This window comes from Oncorhynchus masou, chromosome 6 (genome assembly GCF_036934945.1).
Source record: "Oncorhynchus masou masou isolate Uvic2021 chromosome 6, UVic_Omas_1.1, whole genome shotgun sequence".
Classification (NCBI taxonomy): domain Eukaryota; kingdom Metazoa; phylum Chordata; class Actinopteri; order Salmoniformes; family Salmonidae; genus Oncorhynchus; species Oncorhynchus masou.
This window is the reverse complement of record NC_088217.1, coordinates 53244946-53271177: the sequence shown is the minus strand read 5'-3', so window position 1 is coordinate 53271177 and position 26232 is coordinate 53244946. Positions and strand designations below refer to the sequence as shown.

General features: G+C 41.7%; 1 protein-coding gene across 2 annotated transcripts; it reads right to left on the bottom strand.

Moving 5' to 3' along the window:
- Positions 1-5223: 5223 nt before the first annotated feature.
- Positions 5224-7070, bottom strand: LOC135541155 (potassium voltage-gated channel subfamily A member 10-like). Of its 2 annotated transcripts, XM_064967270.1 has the most exons (2): positions 6997-7070; positions 5224-6894 (listed from the first exon to the last, which is right to left on the bottom strand). In XM_064967270.1, the coding sequence occupies exons 1-2, from the start codon at positions 7068-7070 to the stop codon at positions 5373-5375; spliced, it is 1596 nt and encodes a 531-aa protein (XP_064823342.1). In that variant the 3' UTR covers positions 5224-5372. The 2 variants fall into 2 exon arrangements, with proteins under 2 accessions (XP_064823342.1, XP_064823341.1); XM_064967269.1 differs by having other exon boundaries at positions 5224-7070.
- Between the last annotated feature and the right edge of the window lie 19162 nt (positions 7071-26232).

Sequence of the window (26232 nt, the reverse complement as noted above, 5' to 3'; positions counted from 1 at the left end):
ATGACAGGGTGATTAAGAAAAGGCTAAGCTGTGTTTCACTATATTTCATGAATATGAATATTTTCTAGAAAATATTTTTTGTCAGTTTTTTGTATGTTGCGTTATGCTAATTACTGTAGTTGATGACAACGCTCCCGGATCCGGGATGGGTAGATCCAAGAGGTTTAATATTTTGACATTTTGACTTGATGCCATTACTTAGGTTTAATTCCTGCACTTTGTTTGTGATGCATACAATTAGTCTCTAACCTTGTGCCGTGTGACTTTTTACATGCACTGAAGTTTCAACCTCTAGAGTCGAGCAATCCCGTATCCGGGAGCGTAATTATAGCCTCAAGCTCATTAGCATAACGCAACGTTAACTAATCGCAAATTAAATGAAATAAATATATTGGCTCACAAGCTTAGCCTTTTGTTAACAACACTGTCATCTCAGATTTTCAAAATATGCTTTTCATCCATAGCTACACAAGCATTTGTGTAAGAGTATTGATAGCTAGCATAGCATTAAGCCTAGCATTCAGCAGGCAACATTTTCACAAAAACAAGAAAAGCATTCAAATAAAATCATTTACCTTTAAAGAACTTCGGATGTTTTCAATGAGGAGACTCTCAGTTAGATAGCAAATGTTCAGTTTTTCCAAAAATATTATTTGTGTAGGAAAAATCGCTCTGTTTTGTTCATCACGTTTGGCTAAGAAAACCCCCCGAAAATTCAGTCATTACAATGCCAAACTTTTTTCCAAATTAATTCCATAATATCGACAGAAACATGGAAAACATTGTTTAGAATCAATCCTCAAGGTGTTTTTCACATATCTATTCGATGATAAATCATTCGTGGCAGTTGCCTTTCTCCTCTGAACCAAATGAAAAGTGGACGCAGCTGGAGATTGCGCAATAATTTCGACGGAGGACACCAAGCGGACACCTGGTAATTGTAGTCTCTTATAGTCAATCTTCCAATGATATGCCTACAAATACGTCACAATGCTGCAGACACCTTGGGGAAACGACAGAAAGTGTAGGCTCATTCCTGGCGCATTCACAGCCATATAAGGAGACATTGGAACACAGCGCATTCAAAATCTGGGGCATTTCCTGTATGAAAGTTCAACATGGTTTCGCCTGTAGCATTTAGTTCTGTGGCACTCACAGATAATATCTTTGCAGTTTTGGAAACGTCAGTGTTTTCTTCCCAAAGCTGTCAATTATATGCATAGTCGATCATCTTTTCATGACAAAATATCTTGTTTAAAATGGGAACATTTTTGTTCCCAAAAATTAAAAGATTGCCCCCTATATCGAAGATGTTAAGTCACAGGCAATGTAGCTAACCTGCAAAAGGGGGGTAGTGCTTTATAAATAACACCTTATAATAAAGGACTTATAATGGATTAGTACAAATCAAAACATATTTGATATTTGATATTTTTCAAAGTAGCCACCCTTCGCCTTGATGAAAGCTTTGCACACTCTTGGCATTCTCTCAACCAGCTTCATGAGGTAGTCACCTGGAATGCATTTCAATTAACAGGTGTGCCCTGTTAAAAGTACATTTGTGGAATTTCTTTCCTTCTTAATGCATTTGAGCCAATCAGTTGTGTTGTGACAAGGTAGGGGTGGTATACAGAAGATAGCCCTATTATTGCAAGAACAGCTCAAATAAGCAAAGAGAAACGACAGTCCATCATTACTTTAAGACATGAAGGTCAGTCAATCCAGAACTTTGAAAGTTTCTTCAAGTGCAGTCGTAAAAAGTGTCAAGCGCTATGATGAAATTGGCTCTCATGAGGACCGCCACAGGAAAGGAAGACTCAGAGTTAACTCTGCTGCAGAGGATAAGTTCATTAGAGTTAACTGCACCTCAGTTTGCAGCCCAAATAAATGCTTCACAGAGTTCAAGTAACAGACACATCTAAACATCAACTATTCAGAGGAGACTGTGTGAATCAGGCCTTCATGGTCGAATTGATGCAAAGAAATCATTACTAAAGGACACCAATAAGAAAAAGAGATTTGCTTGGGGCAAGAAACACGAGCAATGGAAATTAGACCGGTGGAAATCTGTCCTTTGGTCTGATGTGTCGAAATTTGAGATTTTTTGTTCCAAACGCAGTGTCTTTGTGTGATGCAGAGTAGGTGAACGGATGATCTCTGCATGTGTGGTTCTCAACGTGAAGCACGGAGGAGGTGTGATGGTGTGGGGGTGCTTTGCTGGTGACACTGTCAGTGATTTATTTAGAATTCAAGGCACACTTAACCAGCATGGCTACCACAGCATTCTGTAGCTTTACACCATCCCATCTGGTTTGTGCTTAGTGGGACTATCATTTCATTTTTCAACAGGACAATGATGAGTTTGGGATGAGTTGGACTGCAGAGTGAAAGAAAAGCAGCCAACAAGTGCTCAGCATATATGCGAACTCCTTCAAGACGGTTGGAAATGCTTTCCTCATGCAGCTGGTTGAGAGAATGCCAAGAGTGTGCAAATCTGTCATCAAGGCAAAGGGTGGCTACTTAGAAGAATCTAAAATATATTGTTTATCACTTTCTTGGTTACTACATGATTCCATTTGTGTTATTTCATAGTTTTGTTGCAGGATATTCTATGATGTAGAAATTAGGAAAAAAAAGAAAAACCCTTGAATGAGTAGGTGTGTCCAAACTTTGACCGGTACTGCACATTACTCCCACCTTTTGTAAATGATAGTAAGCTCGTCATTCACACAGGAGTTACCAGTGTTATTTCTCATAAAAAATATGGATATGCCATTGGTAGATATGCCTGTAGTACCTAATGTTCCTTAAGGTCTCAAATGGCTCATAGAACAACAAATGGTTAAACAATAAGCACATAATAGAGAGGATGTTTAAGATTTATACGGAACATTTGAACCCGAAACAGTCACACTATTGTAATGGGGTGAAGCGTAACTTCAGACACGCTCAATGTTGAGTAAAGTAACATTTTTCGTCCGAAGATGCTAACATTAATGTATCTTGGTAGTGACTTTTATGCCAAACCCAAAGTGTGCTGAAGGGTGGGACAAAAAAAACAAAACAAAACTAAACAAGATAACTAATGTAAAATATACTGTGTCTGTAAAATAGGTTCAGAACTTTTGTGAACCATCACAGCAGAGTTGAAAAATATATGGCAAATAGAAACTGTATGGTCTTTAGAGATAGATGGGAGGGGATGAGGGTAGCTGAAGAATGGGACTAAAACAAACAAAAGATAACGAACGTAAAATACACTGTGCCTGTAAATGTGTGTAGTATGTGTAAGCTGGAAGTAGAAGCAACATTTTTGTTGTCCATTAGTTTACTCCAATTAGGTGAGGAGTGTTAGGGGAAAATAATAAGGGAAATTATATGTACAGAAAAATATATTTACATGTATATATTTAAAATAATATACAGTATATTTATAAAAACATATATATGGGGGATTGGAAATGATGCAGACAATTACATTGATCGATGCCACAATCTATTTGCAATATTAAAACTGATCCAACCCCTAATTATAATTTTCAAAATCAATAAATCAATCAAAATAAAAAAGTGTGCAGTAACTCCTTAGAGCAGTCTATAGATTGCTTACGAGGAAACAAATATCGGAATACATCATTTTGCTGAACTATCCCATTACGTTTAAAACGTACTACCTTTAACTGCACAGTAAAAGTGTCGCCAAACAAAGCACATCTTGAAAATAGTCCGTGGTTAAACGTCTGAAGTGCTGTAAGCATTTAAAGGTTATACAGTATCTTCCTGCAAATCATACATGTAACATTTCTAACTCAATCGCATATCAGTAGTAATGAAGGAATGAAAATCCGTTAGAGGAAAAACAGTCTGGTACGGCCAGCTGTTGTGTGTAGGCTACATCTTCCTGTTTTATGATTCGTTTGCGTTCGCGAGGTTGACAACATTAGCAAAACATTTGCATTTACAACTCTTCCTCACGTCCTTGCAAACAGTTGTTTTACAAACGTTTTTGGGAATACAATGTTCAGTATAATTCCGTAAAACATCCTGTGTTGTGTGCTTATTATTTTACCATTGATATGTTTTGAGACGTTAAAGTGGCAATCAGCAATAGAAACAATAGCAAAGCGTAGTCCCCCACTTGTTTCGGTAAAAAGCCGAGAGATGGGGCTGGAGAATTGTAGCCACTCTCAAATTCACAGAGAGAGCTATGGATGCAAGGGCTGTTTTAAAACCGTTTTAATAGTTTTAAACATGTTTTGAGGCTATTTCCTTTGTTTACATTTCCATTGTTTACAAACACTGGAGTTAAACAAGCTTATATTTTGGGTGTGATGGGGGTACGACCGTTGAACTACTGTAAACTCATGAGGAATTTATAAATTGTATTCTTCAAGAATTAATGGGTACATATCATTAATTTCTAAGCCCGAAAATGGATTTACCAACTGCTGATTGCCCCTTTAAGGAGCTACCATTCCAGCAGTACTCACTTTTAATATTGTCTAACGTTATAACACTCACTTTACATTAGGCCACGCAAAAATACTTAACTAATGATTAGTACCTATATTAAACATATTATTAATGACATAATGAATCATTTAAAAAAAAACTTTTAAAAGTTGTTTATGAAGCTGTTAATAACTTGCTTACTAACATTTGAAATAATACATGCATAAACTATTGACTAATCCATTATAAATGCTTCATTACTAGGTGTCATTATAAAGTGTTGCCCTAAAGGGTCTAGTTAGTGTCTACATAGATTGTGTGATAAAACTACTGCGTTATTAGATTGCTAGTGGGATAAAACTACCGCAGCATAATAGTGTCAAAAACTAGAGTTGCCGACAGCATGTTTTGCACTTACTGGTGTATGCCATGAAAGTATACCATGAACATGTGATGTAACATAAGCCCTGATCCAAGGGTGTTTTCTTGCTCATGTCTTTGAAAATGAAATGTAGTTCACAGTGTAATTTATATTTTTCATGAAAACAATTTAATGAACACAATTGCCTGATGCTAAGGTATCATCATGCCATGCCAAATACAACTGCAGGATTTGTATGCCACATATACTCAAGATCTGTCCAGTTCAAACTGTAAATGTTTTTTGCTGTAACTGTTTCTATATAATCTTAAATGCATTTTGACACATCCACATGCAGATCAGTCAGGCTGATAACTAATATTAGCTTCCTATTTTGAATATTGTGAGAGATGAATACTATACCATGTGCACAAACGCTGCTATGAGTGGAATATAAAATACAGAAACAAAAATTAAATCAGTGCATTTTAGTATTTAGATATGTTTGATTTCTTAGTTTGTCATGCCCTTGGTTATAATAACTTCAATGATAAACAGATTACATGTCATTCCCGTCATCCTGCACTCCACCATTGATTTTGCTCATGCTAGGAGAGGTTGCACTACCATACTCATATCTGTTTGCGTCAGATACTTTCTGAGCAGCCTCTGTCGCATCATCAATCACTTGTTTCTCTGCTTGCTCTGTCTCCCGGTGGTAGAAATAGTTAAAGTTGGAGACGATAACAGGGACGGGTAAGGCGATGGTCAACACGCCGGCAATGGCGCAAAGAGTCCCCACCATTTTGCCTCCCAGAGTAGTAGGACACATGTCCCCGTATCCCACAGTGGTCATTGTCACCACAGCCCACCAGAACCCGTCAGGGATACTGACAAACTGTGTTTGGGGCTCGTCCACCTCAGCAAAGTAGATGGCACTGGAGAAGAGTATGACTCCAATAAAGAGGAAGAAGATCAACAGGCCCAGCTCCCTCATACTAGCTTTCAGGGTTTGGCCCAGGATCTGAAGCCCCTTGGAGTGCCGCGAGAGCTTGAAGATTCGGAAGACTCGCACTAGACGGATGATGCGTAAGATGGCCAGTGACATGTTCTGGCTGGAGTTGATGTCTGTATCTGGCGTGGTCCACAGCTCTGTCACCATGGTTACAAAATAAGGGATTATAGAGACAATGTCAATGGTGTTCATAATGTTGTGGAAGAAGTCACTTTTGCTCGGGCAGACCACAAAGCGTACACCAAGCTCAAAGCAGAACCAAACTATGCAGATAGTTTCCACAATGAAAAAGGGGTCTGTGAAATAGGTAAATAAATTGTTTTGTACTGAAGCAGGTCCTTCCTGAGTTCCATTGACACCCAGGGAAAAGGTGGTGATAAAGTCTACGTCATCACGGAATTCTGGAAGAGTTTCCAGGCAGAAAATGAAGATGGAGATGACAATGACAAAGACAGACACCAGGGCCACTGACCGAGCTGCACTGGAACTCTCTGGATACTCAAAAAGGAGCCAAAACTGCTTATGGACCTCGTTGGTGGGCAACAGCGGCTCGGGTTCTGTTATAAACCCCTCAATTTCACGGAACTGTTCCATAGCTTCTTTTCCTAATTTGTAGAAAACAATCTCTTTTGCAAAAATCTCTAAGGGGACGTTGACCGGTCTTCGAATTTTGCCCCCAGATTGATAGAAGTACAAGATCCCATCGAAGCTTGGACGATTCCTGTCGAAAAAGTACTCGTTCTTCATGGGGTCGAAGTAGTACATCCTTTTCGCGGGGTCTCCTAGCAGGGTGTCTGGAAACTGTGATAGTGTTTTGAGTTGTGTCTCGAACATCATGCCTGAAATATTGATGACCACTTTCTGATTCCCGTCCTTCACTTCCAGCTTCTCGCCAAACAGGTCTTCTTCGTTGTCCCGGCACTCCTGAACCAGCTGATTGAAGATGCTGTCAATCGGCGAGCCCTCACTGTTCATCAGCAGTTTGAAGTTGGACAGCAGACTGTTGCATCTAGATTGTCCTTTAGCAGTCAGTGTAGGTGGTGTAGAGGGAGAAAACCCCTCAGGCCTGATCTGGTGCCCACGTTGCTGTGCCGAATTTTGTGACGTCACACGATTGGTGACTAGGTTTTGATCAGGCACCGCCTCTGAGGTGGGTGAAGTGGGGTACCCCGAGTCACTGGGGTCGCCCATGTTGATACCGATATCATCCATGTTCTCAAAGTTCACCAGTGGCACCTCCATCACTGTGCGTTTCTCGGGGCACTCCTCTGATCCTCAGTGAGATGGGACTGGGGCGACGCCACAACCAGCCTGATGATCCTGCCACGGTCTCCTTGTTCCCGAAGAGCATTCAGACAGGTGTATTCAACAGGGTGGTCTGATTTAAGATGCCATCTCCTTGTAATCTGAAAAAATTAAATACAAGTCTGCTTAGTTTCCATCCTCTGGCTCTGTTTGTGTGTGACCGTAAACAAGACATCCCTCTATATCATCATCTCTCAGCTCAGTCTCCTGAAACAGGAGATCAGCTCTCCATTGCACTTCAGTCATAAATGACTCACAACTCAAAAACACAACATATATTTTGATCGTCAGAGTTATGCCTGGATGGTACATTTACATAGTCTTGGTTATTTTTCATATCAATCGAACATTACAGTAAAGCAACTTGGGATGGATGAGTGGTGTTAGGACATTTATCTTTCCACTTGTTAGGTTTAGACAGGTAAACATATCCTGACACAAGTTTTTACATTGCGACCGCTGTCTCTACTTGACACCTAGGGCCTTGCACATGCAGAGAGAAACTCTTGGCTCACTTACAGATACAGTGGCACTGCAGGCTTTGGCTTTATTTATTTATTTTTGCTCCTTTGCACCCCAGTATCTCTACTTGCACACTCATCTTCTGCACATCTATCACTCCAGTGTTTCACTGATATATTGTAATTATTTTGCCACTTTGGCCTATTTATTTCCTTACCTCCCTTATCCTACCTCATTTGCACACACTCTATATATACTTTTTCCTATTGTATTATTGACTGTGTTTGTTTATTCCATGTGTCACTCTGTGTTGTTCTTTGTGTCTCACTGCTTTGCTTTATCTTGGCCAGATCACAGTTGTAAATGAGAACTTGTTCTCAACTAGCCTACCTGGTTAAATAAAGGTGAAATCATTTAAAAAAAAATATATAATATACCTTGAATTTTATGAGCGTTTGCTGAAGTTAGTGTGAATCTACTCATTTTGAATATACTGTATGTTGCTGTTGAAAACATACCAAAGAGCTACCATTTACATTTTTATAGTACCTTAACAGTGTTTCTAAATGAATTTCCTATCGTTCTGAGTAGCTGTTAATAGACATAGGTGAAACGCTTGTGCTACAAAACATTACAGTCTGGGGGTCCAGACCACCTTAATCTCAGATGCAGTTTAATGAGTTTTCCAAACCAAAAGCACACAGAAAACTAAATCAAACACCATTCAATCCTTGATTAGAATTTTAAGGTTTTTGCGCTCAAAACAAGCTTTGCTGGTCACAAGTATCCATCATGTGTAAAACAGGCACAGTTTAAAAATCACTATAAAAAGTGTTACCAAATCAGACAACAGGACCCCGTCCCACGACTAACTCCATCCCCATTCACACCACAGGGAAAGAGGAACACACACACACCATTAACAAGTTTGAAGCTAACTGTACAGATGTCTGGAGCACTTACCAGCGTCCCCAGGTCTGAGCCTGAAGTTCTTTTGACCGCTCTCTCTCTCTCCTCTCCAGGTATCTGTGCTCCCGTGCTCCTTCTCCCTACCTCTGCTCATACAGCATGACAGTCAGGATATCGGACTGTCTTGGGCTCTAGTAAAGCCTCTAATTTGGTAATCATACACCCAATACGAAACTAGAGACTCTAATACGGACACCCGCACACACACACTCACGCACGCCCACACGCACACGCGCACAAGTGCGCACACAAACACACACACACACACAAGCGCACACACACACACACACACACACACACACACACACACACACACACACACACACACACACACACACACACACACACACACACACACACACACACACACACACACACACACACACACACACACACACACTTACTGTAGTGGTGTGAATGTTGCGGGGGTCACCCCCCACTGTGCCCTCCTCAGTTAGTGGGGTATTGTGATACTGAAGGTAGCTAGGGAGCCCTAGTATATCCCCACTGTTGTGGAGTCAACAGAGATCAGTCTGACGCGGCTAGGGACGTTAGATCCTGATCTTACCACAGCTCCTGCAGACTAAGCAGACAGCATAACACCTCAGGGGCGCACATCCAATCCAACCTCACTCTAAGGATTAGATCTTCCTGTCATACACCCTCCATACACTTCCATTGTGTACCTGAGGACTCTATCCCCCATCTCTGCACACACACACACACACACACACACACACACACACACACACACACACACACACACACACACACACACACACACACACACACACACACACACACACACACACACACACACACACACACACACACTTCCGTTTGGGGTGACTTAGAAATGTCCTTGTTTTTGAAAGAAAAGCAATTTTTTGGTCCATTAAAATAACATCAAATTCATCAGAAATACAGTGTGGACATTGTTAATGTTGTAAATGACTATTGTAGCTGGAAATGGCAGATTTTTTATGGAATATCTACATAGGCGTACAGAGGCCAGCAATCATCACTCCTGTGTTCCAATGGCACGTTGTGTTAGCTAATCCAAGTTCATCATTTTTAGGCCTGATTACCAACAACAACAACAATAACCTCACCCTAACGAAACGAAACGAAGGAGCTGATCTTGGACTACAAAAGACAGCAGAGAGAGTATGCCCCTATCCACTTTGACGGGCTGCAGTGGAGATGGTCAAGAGCTTCTCAGGAGGCTGAAGAAATTTGGCTTGGCCCCTAAGACCCTCACAAACTTCTACAGATGCACCATCAAGAACATCCTGTTGGGCTATATTACCACATGGTGCGGCAATTCCACCGCCCGCAACCGCAGGACTCTCCAGCGGGTAGTGCGGTCAGCCCAACTCATTAACCGAGGCACGCTGCCTGCCCTCCAGGTCACCTACAGCACCCGTTGTCACAGGAAGGCCAAGAAGAACATCAAGGAATTTAGACACTTGTTCCCCCCGCTACCATCTAGACGGCGGAGACAGTACAGGTGCATCAAAGATGGAACTGAGAGACAGATAAACAGCTTCTATCTCCGGGCCATCAGACTGTTAAACAGTCACCACTAGCCACCCTCTGCCCAGTCCCCCCCCCTGAACCTCAGGCGTACTGTCACTAGCCAGTTACCGCTCGGTACTCTAACACGCACCTTAGAGAGGGCTGCCCCTTAGGAAGCTAATTTCCTAAAATTCTATCCATTTTGCCATGGGGTTTTGTACTTCTGTATTTAAATGTTGTATTCTTGACATAGCTCATTCTAATATATTCATATTTTACTTTTTGACATAGCTCACTCTATCTACTGTTGTACATATCATTCTTGATATACAGTATATTGTGTAAATGAATCTGGTGTATATAATTATAGATTGCATTTGGATTACTGTTACAGTGCTATTTTGGGTGGTTAATTGGATTGCTGTTACAGTGCTATTTGGGCGGTTAATTGGATTACCGTTACAGTGCTATTTGGGCGGTTAATTGGATTACTGTTACAGTGCAATTTGGGTGGTTAATTGGATTACCGTTACAGTGCTATTTGGGTTGTTAATTTGATTACTTTTACAGTGCTATCAGGGTTGTTAGTTAGATTACTGTTACAGTGCTATTTGGGTTGTTAATTGGATTACTGTTACATTGCTTTTTGGGGTGTTAATTGGATTACGGTTACATTGCTTTTTGGGGTGTTAATTGGATTACTGTTACAGTGCTATTTGGGTGGTTAATTGAATTTGTTCATTTTTTGATTTCTTGTTGTTTATTTAATTGTTTTATTATTTGTGTACTTGTTTGACATTATACTGCATCGTTAGGAAGTAGTAATATAAGCATTTTGTTGCACCCGCTATGACATCCGCTAAACTGTGTACGCGACCAATTCACTTTGATATCATTTTAGCACGTCCACACTGCATGCCAGCGAGCAAGGCTTTGTCAAATTATCAAAACGGCTGCTCTGTCACAACGCTCTGCAGTGAGCCAAAGCAGAAAGGACATTAAATCTACAGCACGGCTACATCCATCTCCATGCTGAATTGCTGATTCCTTAGAAAGAAAGAAAAAAAGCTTCCAATCAAAGTTAATCAAGTGCTCCCTGAGAAGGGCGGCCAACTTGGCAACACCACAAGGCTATTGTGTTACGCAGAGAGCCGATTATCCATATAGTCGGAATAGATTCAACCCATCTAGTCTACCTGTCAGCTTGGTTCAGCCTGGGATTTCTGTCTTGCGGTTGTTTGCAACAAAAAACACTGCGGGAATAGAGGAGCGGAGAGTGGCTCCCAAGGTCAAGCAAACCTTCAACGCCCGCCAATCCCTCTTGGGCTTTCTCCATGCCCTCCACACACACACACGCACACACGCACACACACACACACACACAGTGCTGAGGCATCACACTTTTCCACAGGGATGTGTTTTTACTATGTCATTGAGGCAGGCAGGCGGGCTGTTGAAGCAGCGGCTGCCAGTTAAACACTGCACACATAAACAGAGGAGACAGAGTGAGCGAGAAACACTTGCCTGAGTCTAATCAATGCATTCCCAGCGTAGTGATTTGTGACTGTGAGATAGAGAAACCAAGAGGAGACGAGGGTGAGAGAGAAGAAAGAGTGAGAGAGACAGAGCGAGTGAGAGGGAAAGAGGTAAAAAGAGGGGGCGAGAGTGAACTAGAAAGAGAGGGCAGAGTGAAAGAAGGGGACAGAAGGGAGATGATCAGGGAGGCAGCATACAGCAGCTAGCTACTACAGTGTCACAGTGCCACTCTCTCCCTGGTCATTTAGCTACTGCAGCAGCTCACCACTGCTGGCTTCTCATTGAAGCTAAACAGGGTTGGTTCTGGTCATCCTTGAATGGGAGATCAGATGCTGCTAGAAGTGATGTTGGAGGGCCAGTAGGAAGCAATATTTCATCTAGTCAAAAAAATAAATATCCTAATGGCCCAGGGCAGTGATTGGGGACATTGCCCTGTGTAGGGTGCTGTTAAATGGGTGTTGTGACACTAAGTGGTTACTAAAGATCCCATAGCACTTATTGTAAAAGTAGGGGTGTTAACCCTGTAGTCCTGTCTAAATTCCTATTCTGGTGCTCATACAATCTTGGCCACCTACAGTAGTCATCCCCAGCTTTCATTTGGCTCATTCATCCACTTCCCTGTAATTGTTCCCCAGGTCGTTGCTGTAAATGAGAATGTGTTCTTATTCGGCTTACTGGGTAAAATAAAAAAAAGTGCCACTCTTTTCCTGTTCGCAGGTCTCTAGCTTCTGCAGTGTCACTCTCTCCCTGGTATCATTATCCCAGTGTTGCTCATCTGATCCCCCTCTCAGTGACACTATCCCCTTAACTGTGAACATGGACACTGTTTACATAGCACTTTTTCAGTCACCCATGCGTGTAATGAATATGCTGGGGCTGCTTGTACTGTGTGTGTCTGCCAGCACACTGCATGACTAATTGCCTACGCCGATCATGCATGTAGCATGACATGGAAACATGCTAAAGAAATCCAGTTGAAATGGGAAGGTGAAATCAATCAGCTTTCCATTCATGAATGTTGATAGGTCCAGAGTTGTAGGAAACTCCGCTCAGGGTATACAGTATCCAAAAGCAGTTTTTTTGGGGGTTCAGCAGACAGCCAGGTTGAACATGATATGTCATTGAGGCGCGTGTGTCTCATCATCCAGAACACATGATCTAGACATTCTATCTAAACGTTCCATAACACGCTCATCCATTAGGCCCAGAAGGATTTCAAAGTGTACGTCAGGTAGAACGCTCCTCTGGTTATTCCAATCTACGTGTGTAACACTATGCCCCTAGTTTTATCAGTCAAGTAATCCTATAGCTCAGAAGACACCTATCTCAGTGGCGACTTCAAACACGGGACAAATGTTTGGCCAGGGCCAGGAGGGTAGGAGGGCTGTCCTAGGTCCTGCCCCCTTCAGAGGTGAACAGCTTTGGGTCCGAGTGAGGTCAGAGGTCAGAGTGAGGCCCTTCAGGCAATCCGAATGCATTTCCACCCATAAGAGAAATTGTCCAGGATCATTGTGAGTTAATGATAAGCAGCCTGTTCTCTTGCTAATAGAGCATTTGTTTGCTAGTTGTATTTGACTACCGTGGTTATATGGTCATGCAGTGGGGTGAAACTGCAGATTGAGTGAAAAGACAATGTGACGTGGAATGAGGTATGTTGGGGGATGGCAGTGGATGCAAATACCCTGAGCTCACAATCTGCAAGTTGCATCGGTCGAATCCAGCCTTACCATTGTTTTTAGTGTGCTTTAGTTTTTCTAATCTCGCCCTATTTTTGTTAATACTTACTAACTTCTATCTCTTCACCCTAACCCACTTACTAACTCCTAACACCTCACCTTAACCCAGCAACTAACCCCTAACCACTCAAATTGCCTTCCAGCTTTAAGTTTCATGTGACCATTTTGTTACTGTTTTGGAGGGAGATGTTCCTTATTTTGTTTCAGTTACAAAATGTATGTGATTGCAATTTGTTGGGCAAACCCCAGGGGACAGAAACCTTGGGCCATGCACCGTTATTTGACGTGCAAAAACTGCCAGGTTCCAGTGTGACCCTCGCTGTTATATTTAGACAGTCCTAACTCATCAGACACAAGGAGGTGTTTGGCCAGTGTGTTGCTGTGTGGATTCTACCCCATTACGGAGATTATGCAACGTGTAGCAGATCAGGGATATAAGCCCTGGGGATCACTCTCATAGATGAACACTAGTGACTAAAGATTGCAGACTTAATTGAAATGTCTGGATTGTTTCCAGCTCACTAATACAATTGAATGGAGAGTGTTCTGCATGTCTTGGCCAACTACCAGGAAGAGAAAGTCAAATCTCATACAGTCTTAAGACCAACGAACCACTGCAATTTAGCAACGCATGTCCAGTCATTCTGTGACAAGACTATTCCATTCACATTCTGATTTAATAAACCCAAATATTCAATATAAACAGGGAAGATTGATTACAAGTATGGTGCATAGGAGACTCATCCTTAGAAAACAGATGATCAAATTCCTCTCCATCACAGACATAGAGAAATAAAAAACACGCCAACAACCCTGTAGAGAGGAGAGATGTCATCCACCACCCACTATTTCTAATCAACATTCCTCACCATGCGGGTAACACAGTCTACGGTCACAGGTAGTGTGATTTCTTTCAATACCTCTGGCGTCACATTCTCACTCTCGCTCATTCCACCATCTACAGTATCTTCGTTCTCTAATTCAAATGGACCTGCAATACCGCGGGTTACTAGACACAGGCTGGATGGATTCAAGTAGCTATACAGACTCCATTTTTGGTTGTGATCTTCTGCCCTGAGACAAAATCCGCGAGGGCTCGGTGAGAGGTAGTTATTGCATGAGCGTTCCACTCTTTTCAACCAAATTAAAGCTGTGTGGAAATATGTGTACAAGGTCATGGTAGGGTCATTTCTGTTATATTGGACAACATCCAAACCATGTAGAGCATTTCTTCATCGACTCTTACATATTTATGCAATTTTTTTTTAGACGATAGAGTGAATTGATATGACAAAAACTGTCAACCAACACTCAATTAACACGACCTAATGTGAATGTTATCAATACAGGATAAAACGGTTCCTCTCAACTTGGTCTTAACTAACCAAAAGCCAACCCAAAATCAAATCTGAAGCACTAGCTACCGCTATTTAGTCTTACATGTAGATACTACTCATGAGTTCATTGTACATCACACAGTAATCTGCCCAGTATTACTCATAATAACACTGGGTTTCCATGTCATTAATCCTTAACATTACAAAATATTACAGCTAAAAAGGTTAGAGAAAAAAAGACCTGGTACCTCATCCTTAAGCGGGATAAGATGCATATCCATGTGGAGCTGCTACCGTATCCTATTAGAATGGGTTTAGATCTCGTCCGTGGCCAGGCGATGTCTTAATTCAGAATGAAAGCTCTCTCCCTAGCACCTAGCCTAGCGTGGACAGACGGCAGGGCAGCTACAGCTCGGGAGGTCAATAGGCGGTACAGATGTCTTCTGATGTAACAACAACAACACGATTACAATTAATCTGGCCAATTTCCCAGAGAGAGAGAGAGAGAGAGAGAGAGAGAGAGAGAGAGAGAGAGAGAGAAAAATAAAAAAATCCACATGTGGTCCATCAGGCGCTTGGTGTTGCTTTCACATTCTAGACAGGCAGCACTGTGCCTGGCAAGCTTATAGTAATACTACTAATACTACAGTAGCATTGCTTCTTGCACTACTTACTGTATACCGGTACTGGGAATAGTACAGGATTACCGGTGAAAGTTCCAATACTAGGAATACTTCTGAAGGTACTATCTATCTCTGTCTCTATTTCTGCCTATCCGGCTGTCTTTCTGTTTGTTGGGATGATCAATTGCCAACCGCCAGTGTTGGTGCAGCGAGGGGCTCATTTATCCCAATGCTAGTAAAGTCCTGTAAGTGACTTACCTGTCTGTCTGTCGGCCAGGTGCCATTGGGTCTCTATCATATTTCACATACACACGCTTAGGCCTTGTTGGTCCGTCCTATGCCATGTTTCAGATCTACCCCCACCTTCATGGCCTCATTCCCCTCATTGACACTATCTCTACACTGGATAGATAGGAAGGGGTTTTAGAGAGAGTCATGATTGAAGGGATTATCCTGCACACAGTGTACTTGCAAATACTGTAAACATATTCAAGTGAAATTTTACGGTCACATATAGATCTTCGTCAGCATATCCCTGATCCTCTGATGCTAGTTAGCGATGAACAACGGCCATTCAACTCAAATCCAACAAGGTGTCATCTCTCAGACTGCAGCACAAAGATGAAGCATTCCCACATCTCCCTGCTCCTACTATCCCCACTGATTCTTATTGGCTTATAAAATATTTCTGCTCTAATCACTTTGTGTCCCTGGTGAGGACTTTAGTTCCACAGTGCAGCTGGAGCCTGCCTGCGGGGTGTTGATAACGTGATATTCATTTCCTGGCATCAAACGGTGTAACGTAGGTGCTGAAAAGCTGAGGTCTCCATGTTCCCAACAACACTCCTGTCCTGTCCGTACCGTCGCAATAGGTATTCTATCACATCCCTGACTGAACACACCCCACCTTAGGTTGGTATGGGGTGGCAGGTTGGCCTAGTGGTTAGAGTGTTGGACTAGTAAACGAAAGGTTGCAAGTTCAAATCCCCGAGCTGACAAGATACAATTCTGTCATTCTGCCCCTGAACAGACAGTTAACCCACTGTTCCTAGGCCATCATTGCAAATAAGAATTTTTTCTTAACTGACTTGCCTAGTAAAAAAAAAAAAAATGGTGTAATCAGGTAGGGTGTCATTTCAATTGTGTGCCTCACATTTGCAATAGTTGCAGTGCTTCTCAGTGTGTGCTGCTGGCGTCCTGTGATGAAAGGAATTATATCGGTATTTAGACTATTGTGTAATTTTGCCTTGCATCTCCCTATTTAGAAGACTAACCTGCATACCTTCCATCCAAGAATCTGAATTGCAACATATGGTGTTTTACCCATCTCAAGAGTCCCGTCCATGTTTGTTCTCCCTTTTGTGGAACAAATGCATTTTATAACTTGCAAGAACCGTCAGATTCCTCACATCATATATTTTTGTTATACTGCATACCCTTGAAATGGGCCTATAAACTGGTATCCAAGACTCCACTGTGTTCTTTCAGGCCGTGTTACTACTGGATCACTGTCTTAGATGGCAGATAAATAATGAATCAAAAAGAGCACCAGAAGCACCGTTTACCTCAATATCTCTATATCTCCACTCCCTATGTAACCCCCCCAAAGACAGTGTGTGTGTGTGTGTGTGCGCAGTATGTGAGACTGAGTGCACTACATCCAGGCATGTGTGTTATTTGGGGCGTCAGGTTGCCTAGCGGTTAAGAGTGTTGGATTAATAACCTGAAAGGTCGTGTTCTTGAATCCCTGACATGACTAGGGTGAAAAATCTGTCAATGTCCCCTTGAGGAAGGTGCTTAACCCTAATTATCCTGTAAGTCGCTCTGGTGCTTAAGAGGAGTCCCCTACCCCCTTCTTCTCCTCTTCCCCCTGTTTTTACCCCCTCCTCTATAGGCTAGTTTAATGGTGGAAGAGGATGAACAGCATCATCCAGGGAACACTCCTCGGCGTCTTCAAGAAAGAGCAGCGTACACAATTTCTGGCAGTTCCAGAGTTTCACACATTCTGCAAATATCCCTCCCTCACAGACACTGGGGGCTATTTTGTGCTCTACATTGATTCAATGCCTGGCTGGGACATGAATTCTAAATAGCCATTAGAGTTGTATAATTTGATATTTCCTTGATCATGCATTTTAATTCTGAATTTTTCCAGTCATAGATTTAAAAAATGATATTTGTCCCAAAATGATTTGGTCAAATCATGCACCAAAGTTCCATGTATCAATACGGAAAAAAATGATCTAGTATCAAGAAAGCGTACATGGTATAAATAAATACAACACCTCCACTCGATCCCTTTTTTATTTACATATTTTTTCAAGGCCTTCTGCATTTTTTGAGTTAGGATAGTGAAGATTAGGCAGGAAAGGTAGGAGATATTGTGAGTCAGAAAAGCATGGATCGGATTCGAACCCATGCCTACACTCTTAGAAAAAAATTGTCATTCGATTGTCTCCATAGGATAACCCTTTTTGGTTCCAGGTAGAACACGTTTTGGTTCCAGGTAGAACTATTTGGGGTTCAAAGGTTTTTCATGGAACCCAAAAGGGTTCTACCTTGAACCAAAAACAGTTCTTCAAAGGGTTCTCCTATGGGGACAGCCAATGGTTCTAGATAGCACTTTTTTTTCTAAGAGTGTATTCTGGTTAACATGTGTGCCGGGGTCAGTGGCACTAACCACTTGACCACACAGGCCAACGCCATTCAATCCCTAAATGTTAACCTTTAATGAAAATGTAAATTGCATCATCAACATGCATTAGTTGAGACTAGCAAAGGCTAGAGGAAGTGGAACACCTTGCTATGATATGATCTATCTTCGGTGGATTGGGAGAGACTTCTTGGTTTCCTCTGCACTGCTCTCTGTACAATCTCCCATCTCTGAGTCAGGAGCTACTGTAGAAGTGGGATATGAAGAGGGGGGGGGGGGGGAGAAGCCTAAGGACCTAGATGGCTATGAAATATTAACTCACATGGGATATTTTAGGACTCTGACATCCTTACTCTGGTTGGTTTGTTGGAAATGCCTCCATACAACATCAATATCTTACAAGATGGAACGAAGCAACACCCATCAGTGAGGCAAAGTACGGTACAGTCTGACCCCAACAGGAAGTGATCGTGATCAAGGTGAGGTCAGTGACTGATTTGACTGAGGATTCGCTTTTTCTCTTTCTCTAAGACGTCTCTGTGGATGAAAGGTTAGCATGTACAGTATTTATAGCCTCGTGATACATGTATGACAATTAGGAAATGCAGCATCTGTAAAGCTTGATACCATATCAGATGAATAAAACCCAAACAGTTTGGTCTTCTTTAATTGAAGTTATACTGCTAAATGGTGTCTGAACTCCTGAGGTATCATTTTGTGTTTGGGTGAACCATGCGTTTAAATTAGTCCTGTATCAGCTGACACAGCTGGTACTGTGTATGTACAGAATGACGATACAAATAGCCTAAATCCAAACATCACCGTCTCCTCAGCTGTCCAATGTAGTTCACTCAGCCCTCATTGTCTTGTGAAATAAAGAATTTTCCACAGTATCAACATCAGCCAGGCGTCATGCTGTCCTATCATATCATGCTGTGTGCTGTTGTGTGGGAGTTAGCTCTCTCTTGCTCTCCTGTTGGGCCTGACAGTTTGATGTTCCCAGGGGAGGGACACTGCCAAATGGATGGCTGAGCATAGGGCGTTTTACACAACGATAGACTCTTTAGAGGTTTCGAGACCTTTTACTGTGGTGTAATCTTGTGAAATGCAATGCTCGCGTCACCAACTCCGCTTTCCATAGGTCAACAGGCGAGACTCGGGCCGAGAGAACCCCTCTCTGAGCATTCAGATGTAAACAGGAATTGTCTCTTCAAGCGAAATGCTCCTACAGTAAAAATTGCAGTAATAGCCTGTTACATTCTGAAATTGTCGCACTAGCTTAAAAAAAAGGTAAACGGTGCTTGGCTGCACTGCACCTACTGATCTCAACTCCCTGGTGAATTAAAAAAGTTTTCAGTCGCAACTTGCTTTTACCACATGTAATGATTTGCATTATACTGATTTAAAAAGATCCTGGTTTGTTTAAAGGTAAATTTGATAAGCTAAGTTGTAAGATAGGCCTACTGTACTTTTATATTCATATAAGAGGGGTAATTGTTCATTTTTGATAGGCCGACGTTTCTTGATGAAGCATGTTGTTAGCTTTAGCAAGCTAGCTAGCTAGCAGTAACTGTGTTGTCTTGAAGCTAAAATGTAATGAGTGTACGGACGAGAAAATAAACCCTTTAACTGAAAAGCTGCTTGCAAAGTTGAATAGTTTGCTAAAACCATGCTGACTGGCTTGGCTGGTGACTAAACTGGGTCATTTACGGTAAATTTAAGCTGCGAAGCAAGAATGTCCGTTGCCAAGCCCCCGATCCCTGTCGAGGCACCTGATATTCTATTGCTAATATAAATGTAAAAGTTTATGTGCATATTATGTACATTGAAATCTCATTGCGATGCCTCTGCTACAACTCTCTTCAATTACTTCTCCTTATTTGTTACCTCCTCACAGGGAAAATTGTGGGAGATCACACACAGACAGACTACACAACACTGCCTCAGCCACAAAATGTGGATGGTGTGATCTGCAGTCCACATGCAGGCAAAAGAAAATGGAGGAGTGAATGAGGGAGATGTCACGGTGTAAGGAAAATCCTCTAGAGGGCAGTAATGTGTTCTGCTTAGTTTTCACCTTGAATGAGGGGGCAAGCCTCCATGAGAATGAGGGGGAACATGTTAGTGTAGTTATTTTTCTACCCAACCACTGTTTTTAAACCAACAATTGCTGTGAGGTTGCTGCTGGAGTGACTTCAACTGACCTCCAACTTTTCAAGTTGGATAATTTAATAACCAACCCTGCTATTGCAGGAAGTTTAACTTATTTTGGCATAAATAAATAAAAATCTGCAGCCCATAGAAAACATATGAGTGAGGAAGAAGTCCCCTTTGTTACACTGTGCTAGCTACAGAGATTGGGTTCCTGTTGGTTCATAGGCACAGCGTTGTATTCCTCATTTTGAGCTGCTGAGCAAAATGGCTGCCTTTACGATTGCTCAGTCGTGCTTCTACCACTAGCACACACACACATTGGCACACACACAGAGAAACACAGAAACACATGCAGCTGCACACACTGCACACACACACATGCATGTGCACACACACACACAATTCTTCCTGACACTATGGCAAATCATGTGTGGCCACCTGCCCCAGTCGTGGGATCCCCTATCCTGGGGAGAGATGCCAGAGAGCACAGGCTGTTTCACCACACCTTTCCCTGCTCCCCTCCCACCAGTCTCTCCCTGCCCTCCTTTCTCTGTCTCTCCCTGCCCTCCTCTCCTTGTTTCCCTGTCTCTCCCTCCTCTCTTTTCTCTGTTTCTCCCTGTCTCTCCCTGCCCAATGGATTTTAAAGAACTGATCCTTGCGCTGAAAGATTCCAAAAGGTGGCCAGTTATTTCAGGCCCGGTACCATCGCTGGGCCATGGGTGTGAAAGATTCAGCAGGCTACTAGCATTACACACCTGGTTAAAATACTACTGTAGATCTGTTGGCATAACTTTTATAGATAACTTTGACACCTTTTGGAAACAGAATATGCTATACAGTAATGATGGAGTCCATCCAAATCATCTTCTCTCCTGCACCCTGTCTGCGCATTTCAAGGCTGCGTTGAGACAATGACTTAACAGTGACCCATGCCCTGCTCAGATAATTCCTACCATTGTGTAACTGTTGTAGTAGTGCCGCTGCAAATGTACATTGTCCCAGGGGCGTTGGCAATCATAATGTAAGTAACCTAATGTATGTCCCTCTAACTCCACGGAATGCATCTGTCAATCCAACAGCTATTGTGTGCAGTAATCAGGTGCCTATGAACCTGAGTTATACTGTGAGCACTGAGACCCTAGTAGGAAGTACACTGTGTGCAGCTCACTCTGCACTATCAGCTCAAACAATAAGTATCACTGTCATGTCTACCTCTGATAAGCCTCCCAGTAAAGCAATAAAAACAATCAATAATACCAGAAAAGTGCTAGAAATAGATCAACAGTAACATATGTAGTCTAAGAAACAAGGTTCATGAAATCGATAACTTGCTAGTAACAGATTAAGTTCATATACTGACAATCTCTATAACTCAATTAGATTATACCTTTGATGATTCAGTGGTAGCAATACATGGTTTCAACATTTTCAGAAGAGACAGGAATACCAATGGTGGTGTTGCCGTTTATGTTGGGAGGTATATTCCTGTATCGCTTCGAAAGGATCTCATGTCAAATGCTGTTGAAGTAATATGGCCACAGAGTTGAGTTCAACACAGCTTCAGTTCGACATTGTTACTCAGTGACAATGTCAGTTGAACGATGTGAACTAATGTGAACTTGTAGCTGCAATAATTTAGAAACAGACACTCATGTTCACTGCACATTACCATCTCAGACCATTCTCTAACACAAGACAAATGGAATATGTTAGCTAACGATTGCGAACTACAGTATAACCCTTGTTGAGGTTCACCTGCCTCACCTGAAACCCATTCGTGTGGAAAGCTGCTGTAGACCAACAAGTGTTAACAGTCAGTATCTGGATAATATATGTAAAATGCTTGATAATGTATGCGATATCAACGGAGAGGTATATTTTCTGGGTGACCTAAATATTGACAGGCTTTCATCATGCTGCCCTCTCAAGAAAAAGCTTCAAACTGTAACCAGTGTCTGCAACCTAGTTCAGGCTAGCAGTCAACCTTCCAGGGTATTTACAAACAGCACAGGAATGAAATCGTCCACATGTATTGATCACATCTTTACTAATGCTGCTGAAATCTGCCCTAGAGCAGTATCCAAATCCATCGGATGTAGTGATCACAATATAGTAGCCATTCTAGGAAAACCAAAGTTCCAAAGGCTGGGACTAATATAGTGTATAAGAAGTCATACCACAAGTTTTGTAGTGATTCCTATGTTGAATATGTAAATAATGTTTGCTGGTCTGTGGTGTGTGATGAGGAGCAACCATGTGCTAAACTTGACACATTTATGAAATTGCTTATTCCAGTTACTAATAAGCTTGTACCCATTAAGAAAATGACTGTAAAATGGTTGAGAGCGATGAGGCAAAAGGAATGATGCAAAAGGAATGGCACATGAGTCTAGCTGCATTGCCGATTGGCAAACGTACTGTAAATTGAGAAATCATGTGACTAAACTGAACAAAAAGAAGAGGGAATTGTACTATGAAACAACAATAAATTATATAATGAATTGTATTAAAAAGATTTGGAGCAACTTAAATGAAGTTTTGGGCAAAAAGGCGAACTCTGCTCCATCATTGATTGAATCAGATGGCTTATTCATCACAACACCAACTGATACTGCCAACTTACTTTAATGATTTTTTTCATTGGCAAGATTAGAAAATATAGGCATGATATGCCAATAACAAATTCTGAACCTACACATCCATGCACCAAATTACGAAAGACAAGCATTGTTGTCTATCAACAATGACAAATCACCTGGGTCTGACAACTTGGATAGAAAATTAACGAGGATGATAGTGGACGATATTGCCAATCCTATTTGCCATCTCTTCAATCTAAGTTTAGACAAAAGTGAGCGCCTTCAGGCCTGGAGGGAAGCAAAAGTCATTCTGCTAGCCAAGAATAGCAAAGCACTCTTCTTTTCTGGCTCAAACAGCCACTTATAGTGAAGGGAATTCAACATGTATGGCACTTACAGAAAGGACTGATGATTGGCTGAGAGAAATTGATTATAAAAAGATTGTGGGAGCTGTTTTGTTATACTTCACTGAAGCCTTTGACGATATCAATAATAATCTGCTGTTGGAAAAACTTATGTGTTATGGCTTTACATCTCCTACTATATTGTACTATACACGGAGGGGGTTCTTTAATGGAAGCCTCTCCAACATAATCCTGGTAGAGCCAGGCATTCCCCAGGGCAGTTGACTAGGTCATTCTCTTTTTTCAAACTTTACCAATGACCTGCCACTATCTCTATGTAAAGCCTGTGTGTCTATGTAGGCTGATGACTCAAAACTACACCTGTCAGCTACCACAGCAAGTGAAATGACTCCAACACTTAACAAAAAACTGCAGTCAGTTTCAGAATGGGTGCAAGAAATCATTTAGTCTTAAATATTTAAAAAAATAAAAGCATTGAATTTGGGACAAATCATTCGTTAAACCCTAAACCCTAAGAAAATATTGCAATTAAACATGTGCATAATTGAGCAAGTTGAGCAGACAAAACTTAATGGAGTAACACTGGATTGTGAACTGTCATGGTCAAAATATATTGATGCAACAGCAGCTAAGATGAGGAGAGGTCTGTCCATGATAAAGTACTACATTTTGTATGATATTTTAAGTTTCGTATGGTATGTATTAATTTGTGGATGATATGTATAATGTTACAAATTACAATTCATATGATATGTTACGAATTTGCAAAAGATGCAATATGTTACGAATTTGCAAAACCTACAATATGTTACGAATTTTCAAAAAGTATTATTTGTTATGAATCTGAAAAATGTATGATATGTTACAAATTCCAATTTGTTGTGGTTAACATTAGCTAGGTGTCTAGGCAGCTAATGCTAATGTTAGCTAGCTGGCTAATATTAGCTAGACTACGGGTTAGGGTTAAAGTTAGGAGTTAGTTTAAAGGATTCAGGTTAATGGCAGGGTTAGCTAACTTGCTAAGTCATTGCCAAAGTAGCTCAAAATTAGTAAGTAGTTGAAAAGTTGCTAAAATATTAAAGTTGTCCGTGATGAGATTAAAACATGCAACATTTGGGTTTGCTAGAGGTTCGCGTTATACGCCCACCCATCCATCATGCCTTAAGTAACCATTGTCTTACGTAACCATCCCAAACATAACATATCATAACAATTTCAGTGTCCCGGATTTACATTTACTATGTTACATCTAGTCTATGAGACCAGGCTGACAAGGCAGATCCTACAGGCTCTAGTTTTGTAGCACCTGGACTACTGTCCAGTCCTGTAGTCCACACAGAAGGTTGATGGCTCTTTAATTGGGGAGGATGGGCTCATGGTAATGGCTGGAGCGGAAATAGTGGAATGAAATGGTACCATTCCATTTGTGCCATTCCAGCCATTATTATGAGCCATCCTCCCCTCAGCAGCCTCCGCTGGTGGTCAGGTGCCACAAAGAGACACTTAGGGAAATTTCAATTAGCCCAGAACAGGGGAGCATGGCTGGCCCTTAAATGTACACTGAGACCTAACGTTAATAATATACATGTCAATCTCTCCTGGCTCAAAGTAGAGGAGAGATTGACTTCATCACTAGTTTCTTTCTTCAATTTAACTAAACAAGTCAGTTAAGAACAAATTCTTATTTACAAAGACAGCCTACTGGGGAACAGTGGGTTAACTGCCTTGTTCAGGGATGAAACGACAGAGTATTACCTCGTCAGCTCAGGGATTCAAACCAGCAACTTATTGGCCAAACACTCTAACCACTAGGCCACCTGCCGCCCACTACTTGTACTTGTGAGAAGTATTGCCATGTTGAATGCACCAAGCTGTCTGTTTAAACTACTAGCACACAGCTCAGGCACCCATGCATACCCCACAAGACATACCACCAGAGGTCTCTTCACAGTCCCCAAGTCCAGAACAGAACATGGGAAGCACACAGTACTACATAGAGCCATCACTACATGGAACTCTATTCCACATCAAGTAACTCATGCAAGCAGTAACATTTGATTAAAAAAACAGATAAAAATGCACCTTTATAGAACAGCTGAGACTGTGAAGAGACACAGGCATACACACACACACACACACACAACAACATTCTCACTAAACACACATGTACACATAGATATTGTAATGTAGATACAGTATATTGTGAAATGTAATGTAATGTTTTTTAAGTGTATATAACTGCCTTGATTTTGCTGGATCCCTGGAAGAGTAGGGGTACCATAATAAATACAAATATTCTCCGTCTCTCTCTGTTTTGTTCCGTTCTCCTCTCTTTGTCTCTTCCCGTCTCTCCCCGTCTCTCACTGACACCCTCTTTCTCCTGTCTCTCCTTTTAGCCGCGGTGCATAGCTGCAGAGCTGCACAGCGCTGCACTGCAATTCAGAATTAAAGTAACTTACTGTAATAGCTACAGCAGAGAAACATAGGCCTGCAGTTCCAATGCACAGTGCCAAGCATGAGCAGTGCAGCACTAAAACATTATGTTTCATATAAAATCTGAATTTGGATCTGACTACTTCTGTCACAGGTAGCCACCTTAAATGTCATGGCACATTATAATACTTTGGTGACAGTAAGCAATCCCATAAAGGACACAGAAACCCAACCCACCATAGATGGAATACAATTAGGACAGGGAAGTAGAGTATGAATAGACTATAACAGCACCCCAGATGTATAGCTGTGATTAATTGCTGTGAAGGATTCCTTAAAGAATGTACCCCTCCTCCTTCTCCTCCCTCTCTCACGCTCCTCTCCTGCTCGAGTCTCTCTCCCGCCCACTCCCCTATCTTTCGCTCCCATATCTCTTTTTCTCTCTCATATCCCCTCCCTCTCTCTTTCCCCCAATCTCTCTCTCTCTCCAACAAAAGGGCTATTAATAGTACATTCCTTGCTCTCTCTCTCTCTCTCTCTCTAAATTGCAAAGAGCATATACAGTGCACTTAAAGGATGAAGCAACCAAAATGCCAGGAGGCATTTAAAATGTCCTCCACACAGCCGAGGGCTACAAAGACTCTTGGCTGAATGTACTAAGAATAACACCAAAGCGTTCTTTGATCGATTCATAGCCCTTTGTATCGTCACAAACAGCTAGCAATGGTTCTGCT

Bases quoted from the DNA above. Each gene is read 5' to 3' on its own strand.
- LOC135541155 (XM_064967269.1), bottom strand. From the start codon at position 7,070: ATGGAGGTGCCACTGGTGAACTTTGAGAACATGGATGATATCGGTATC.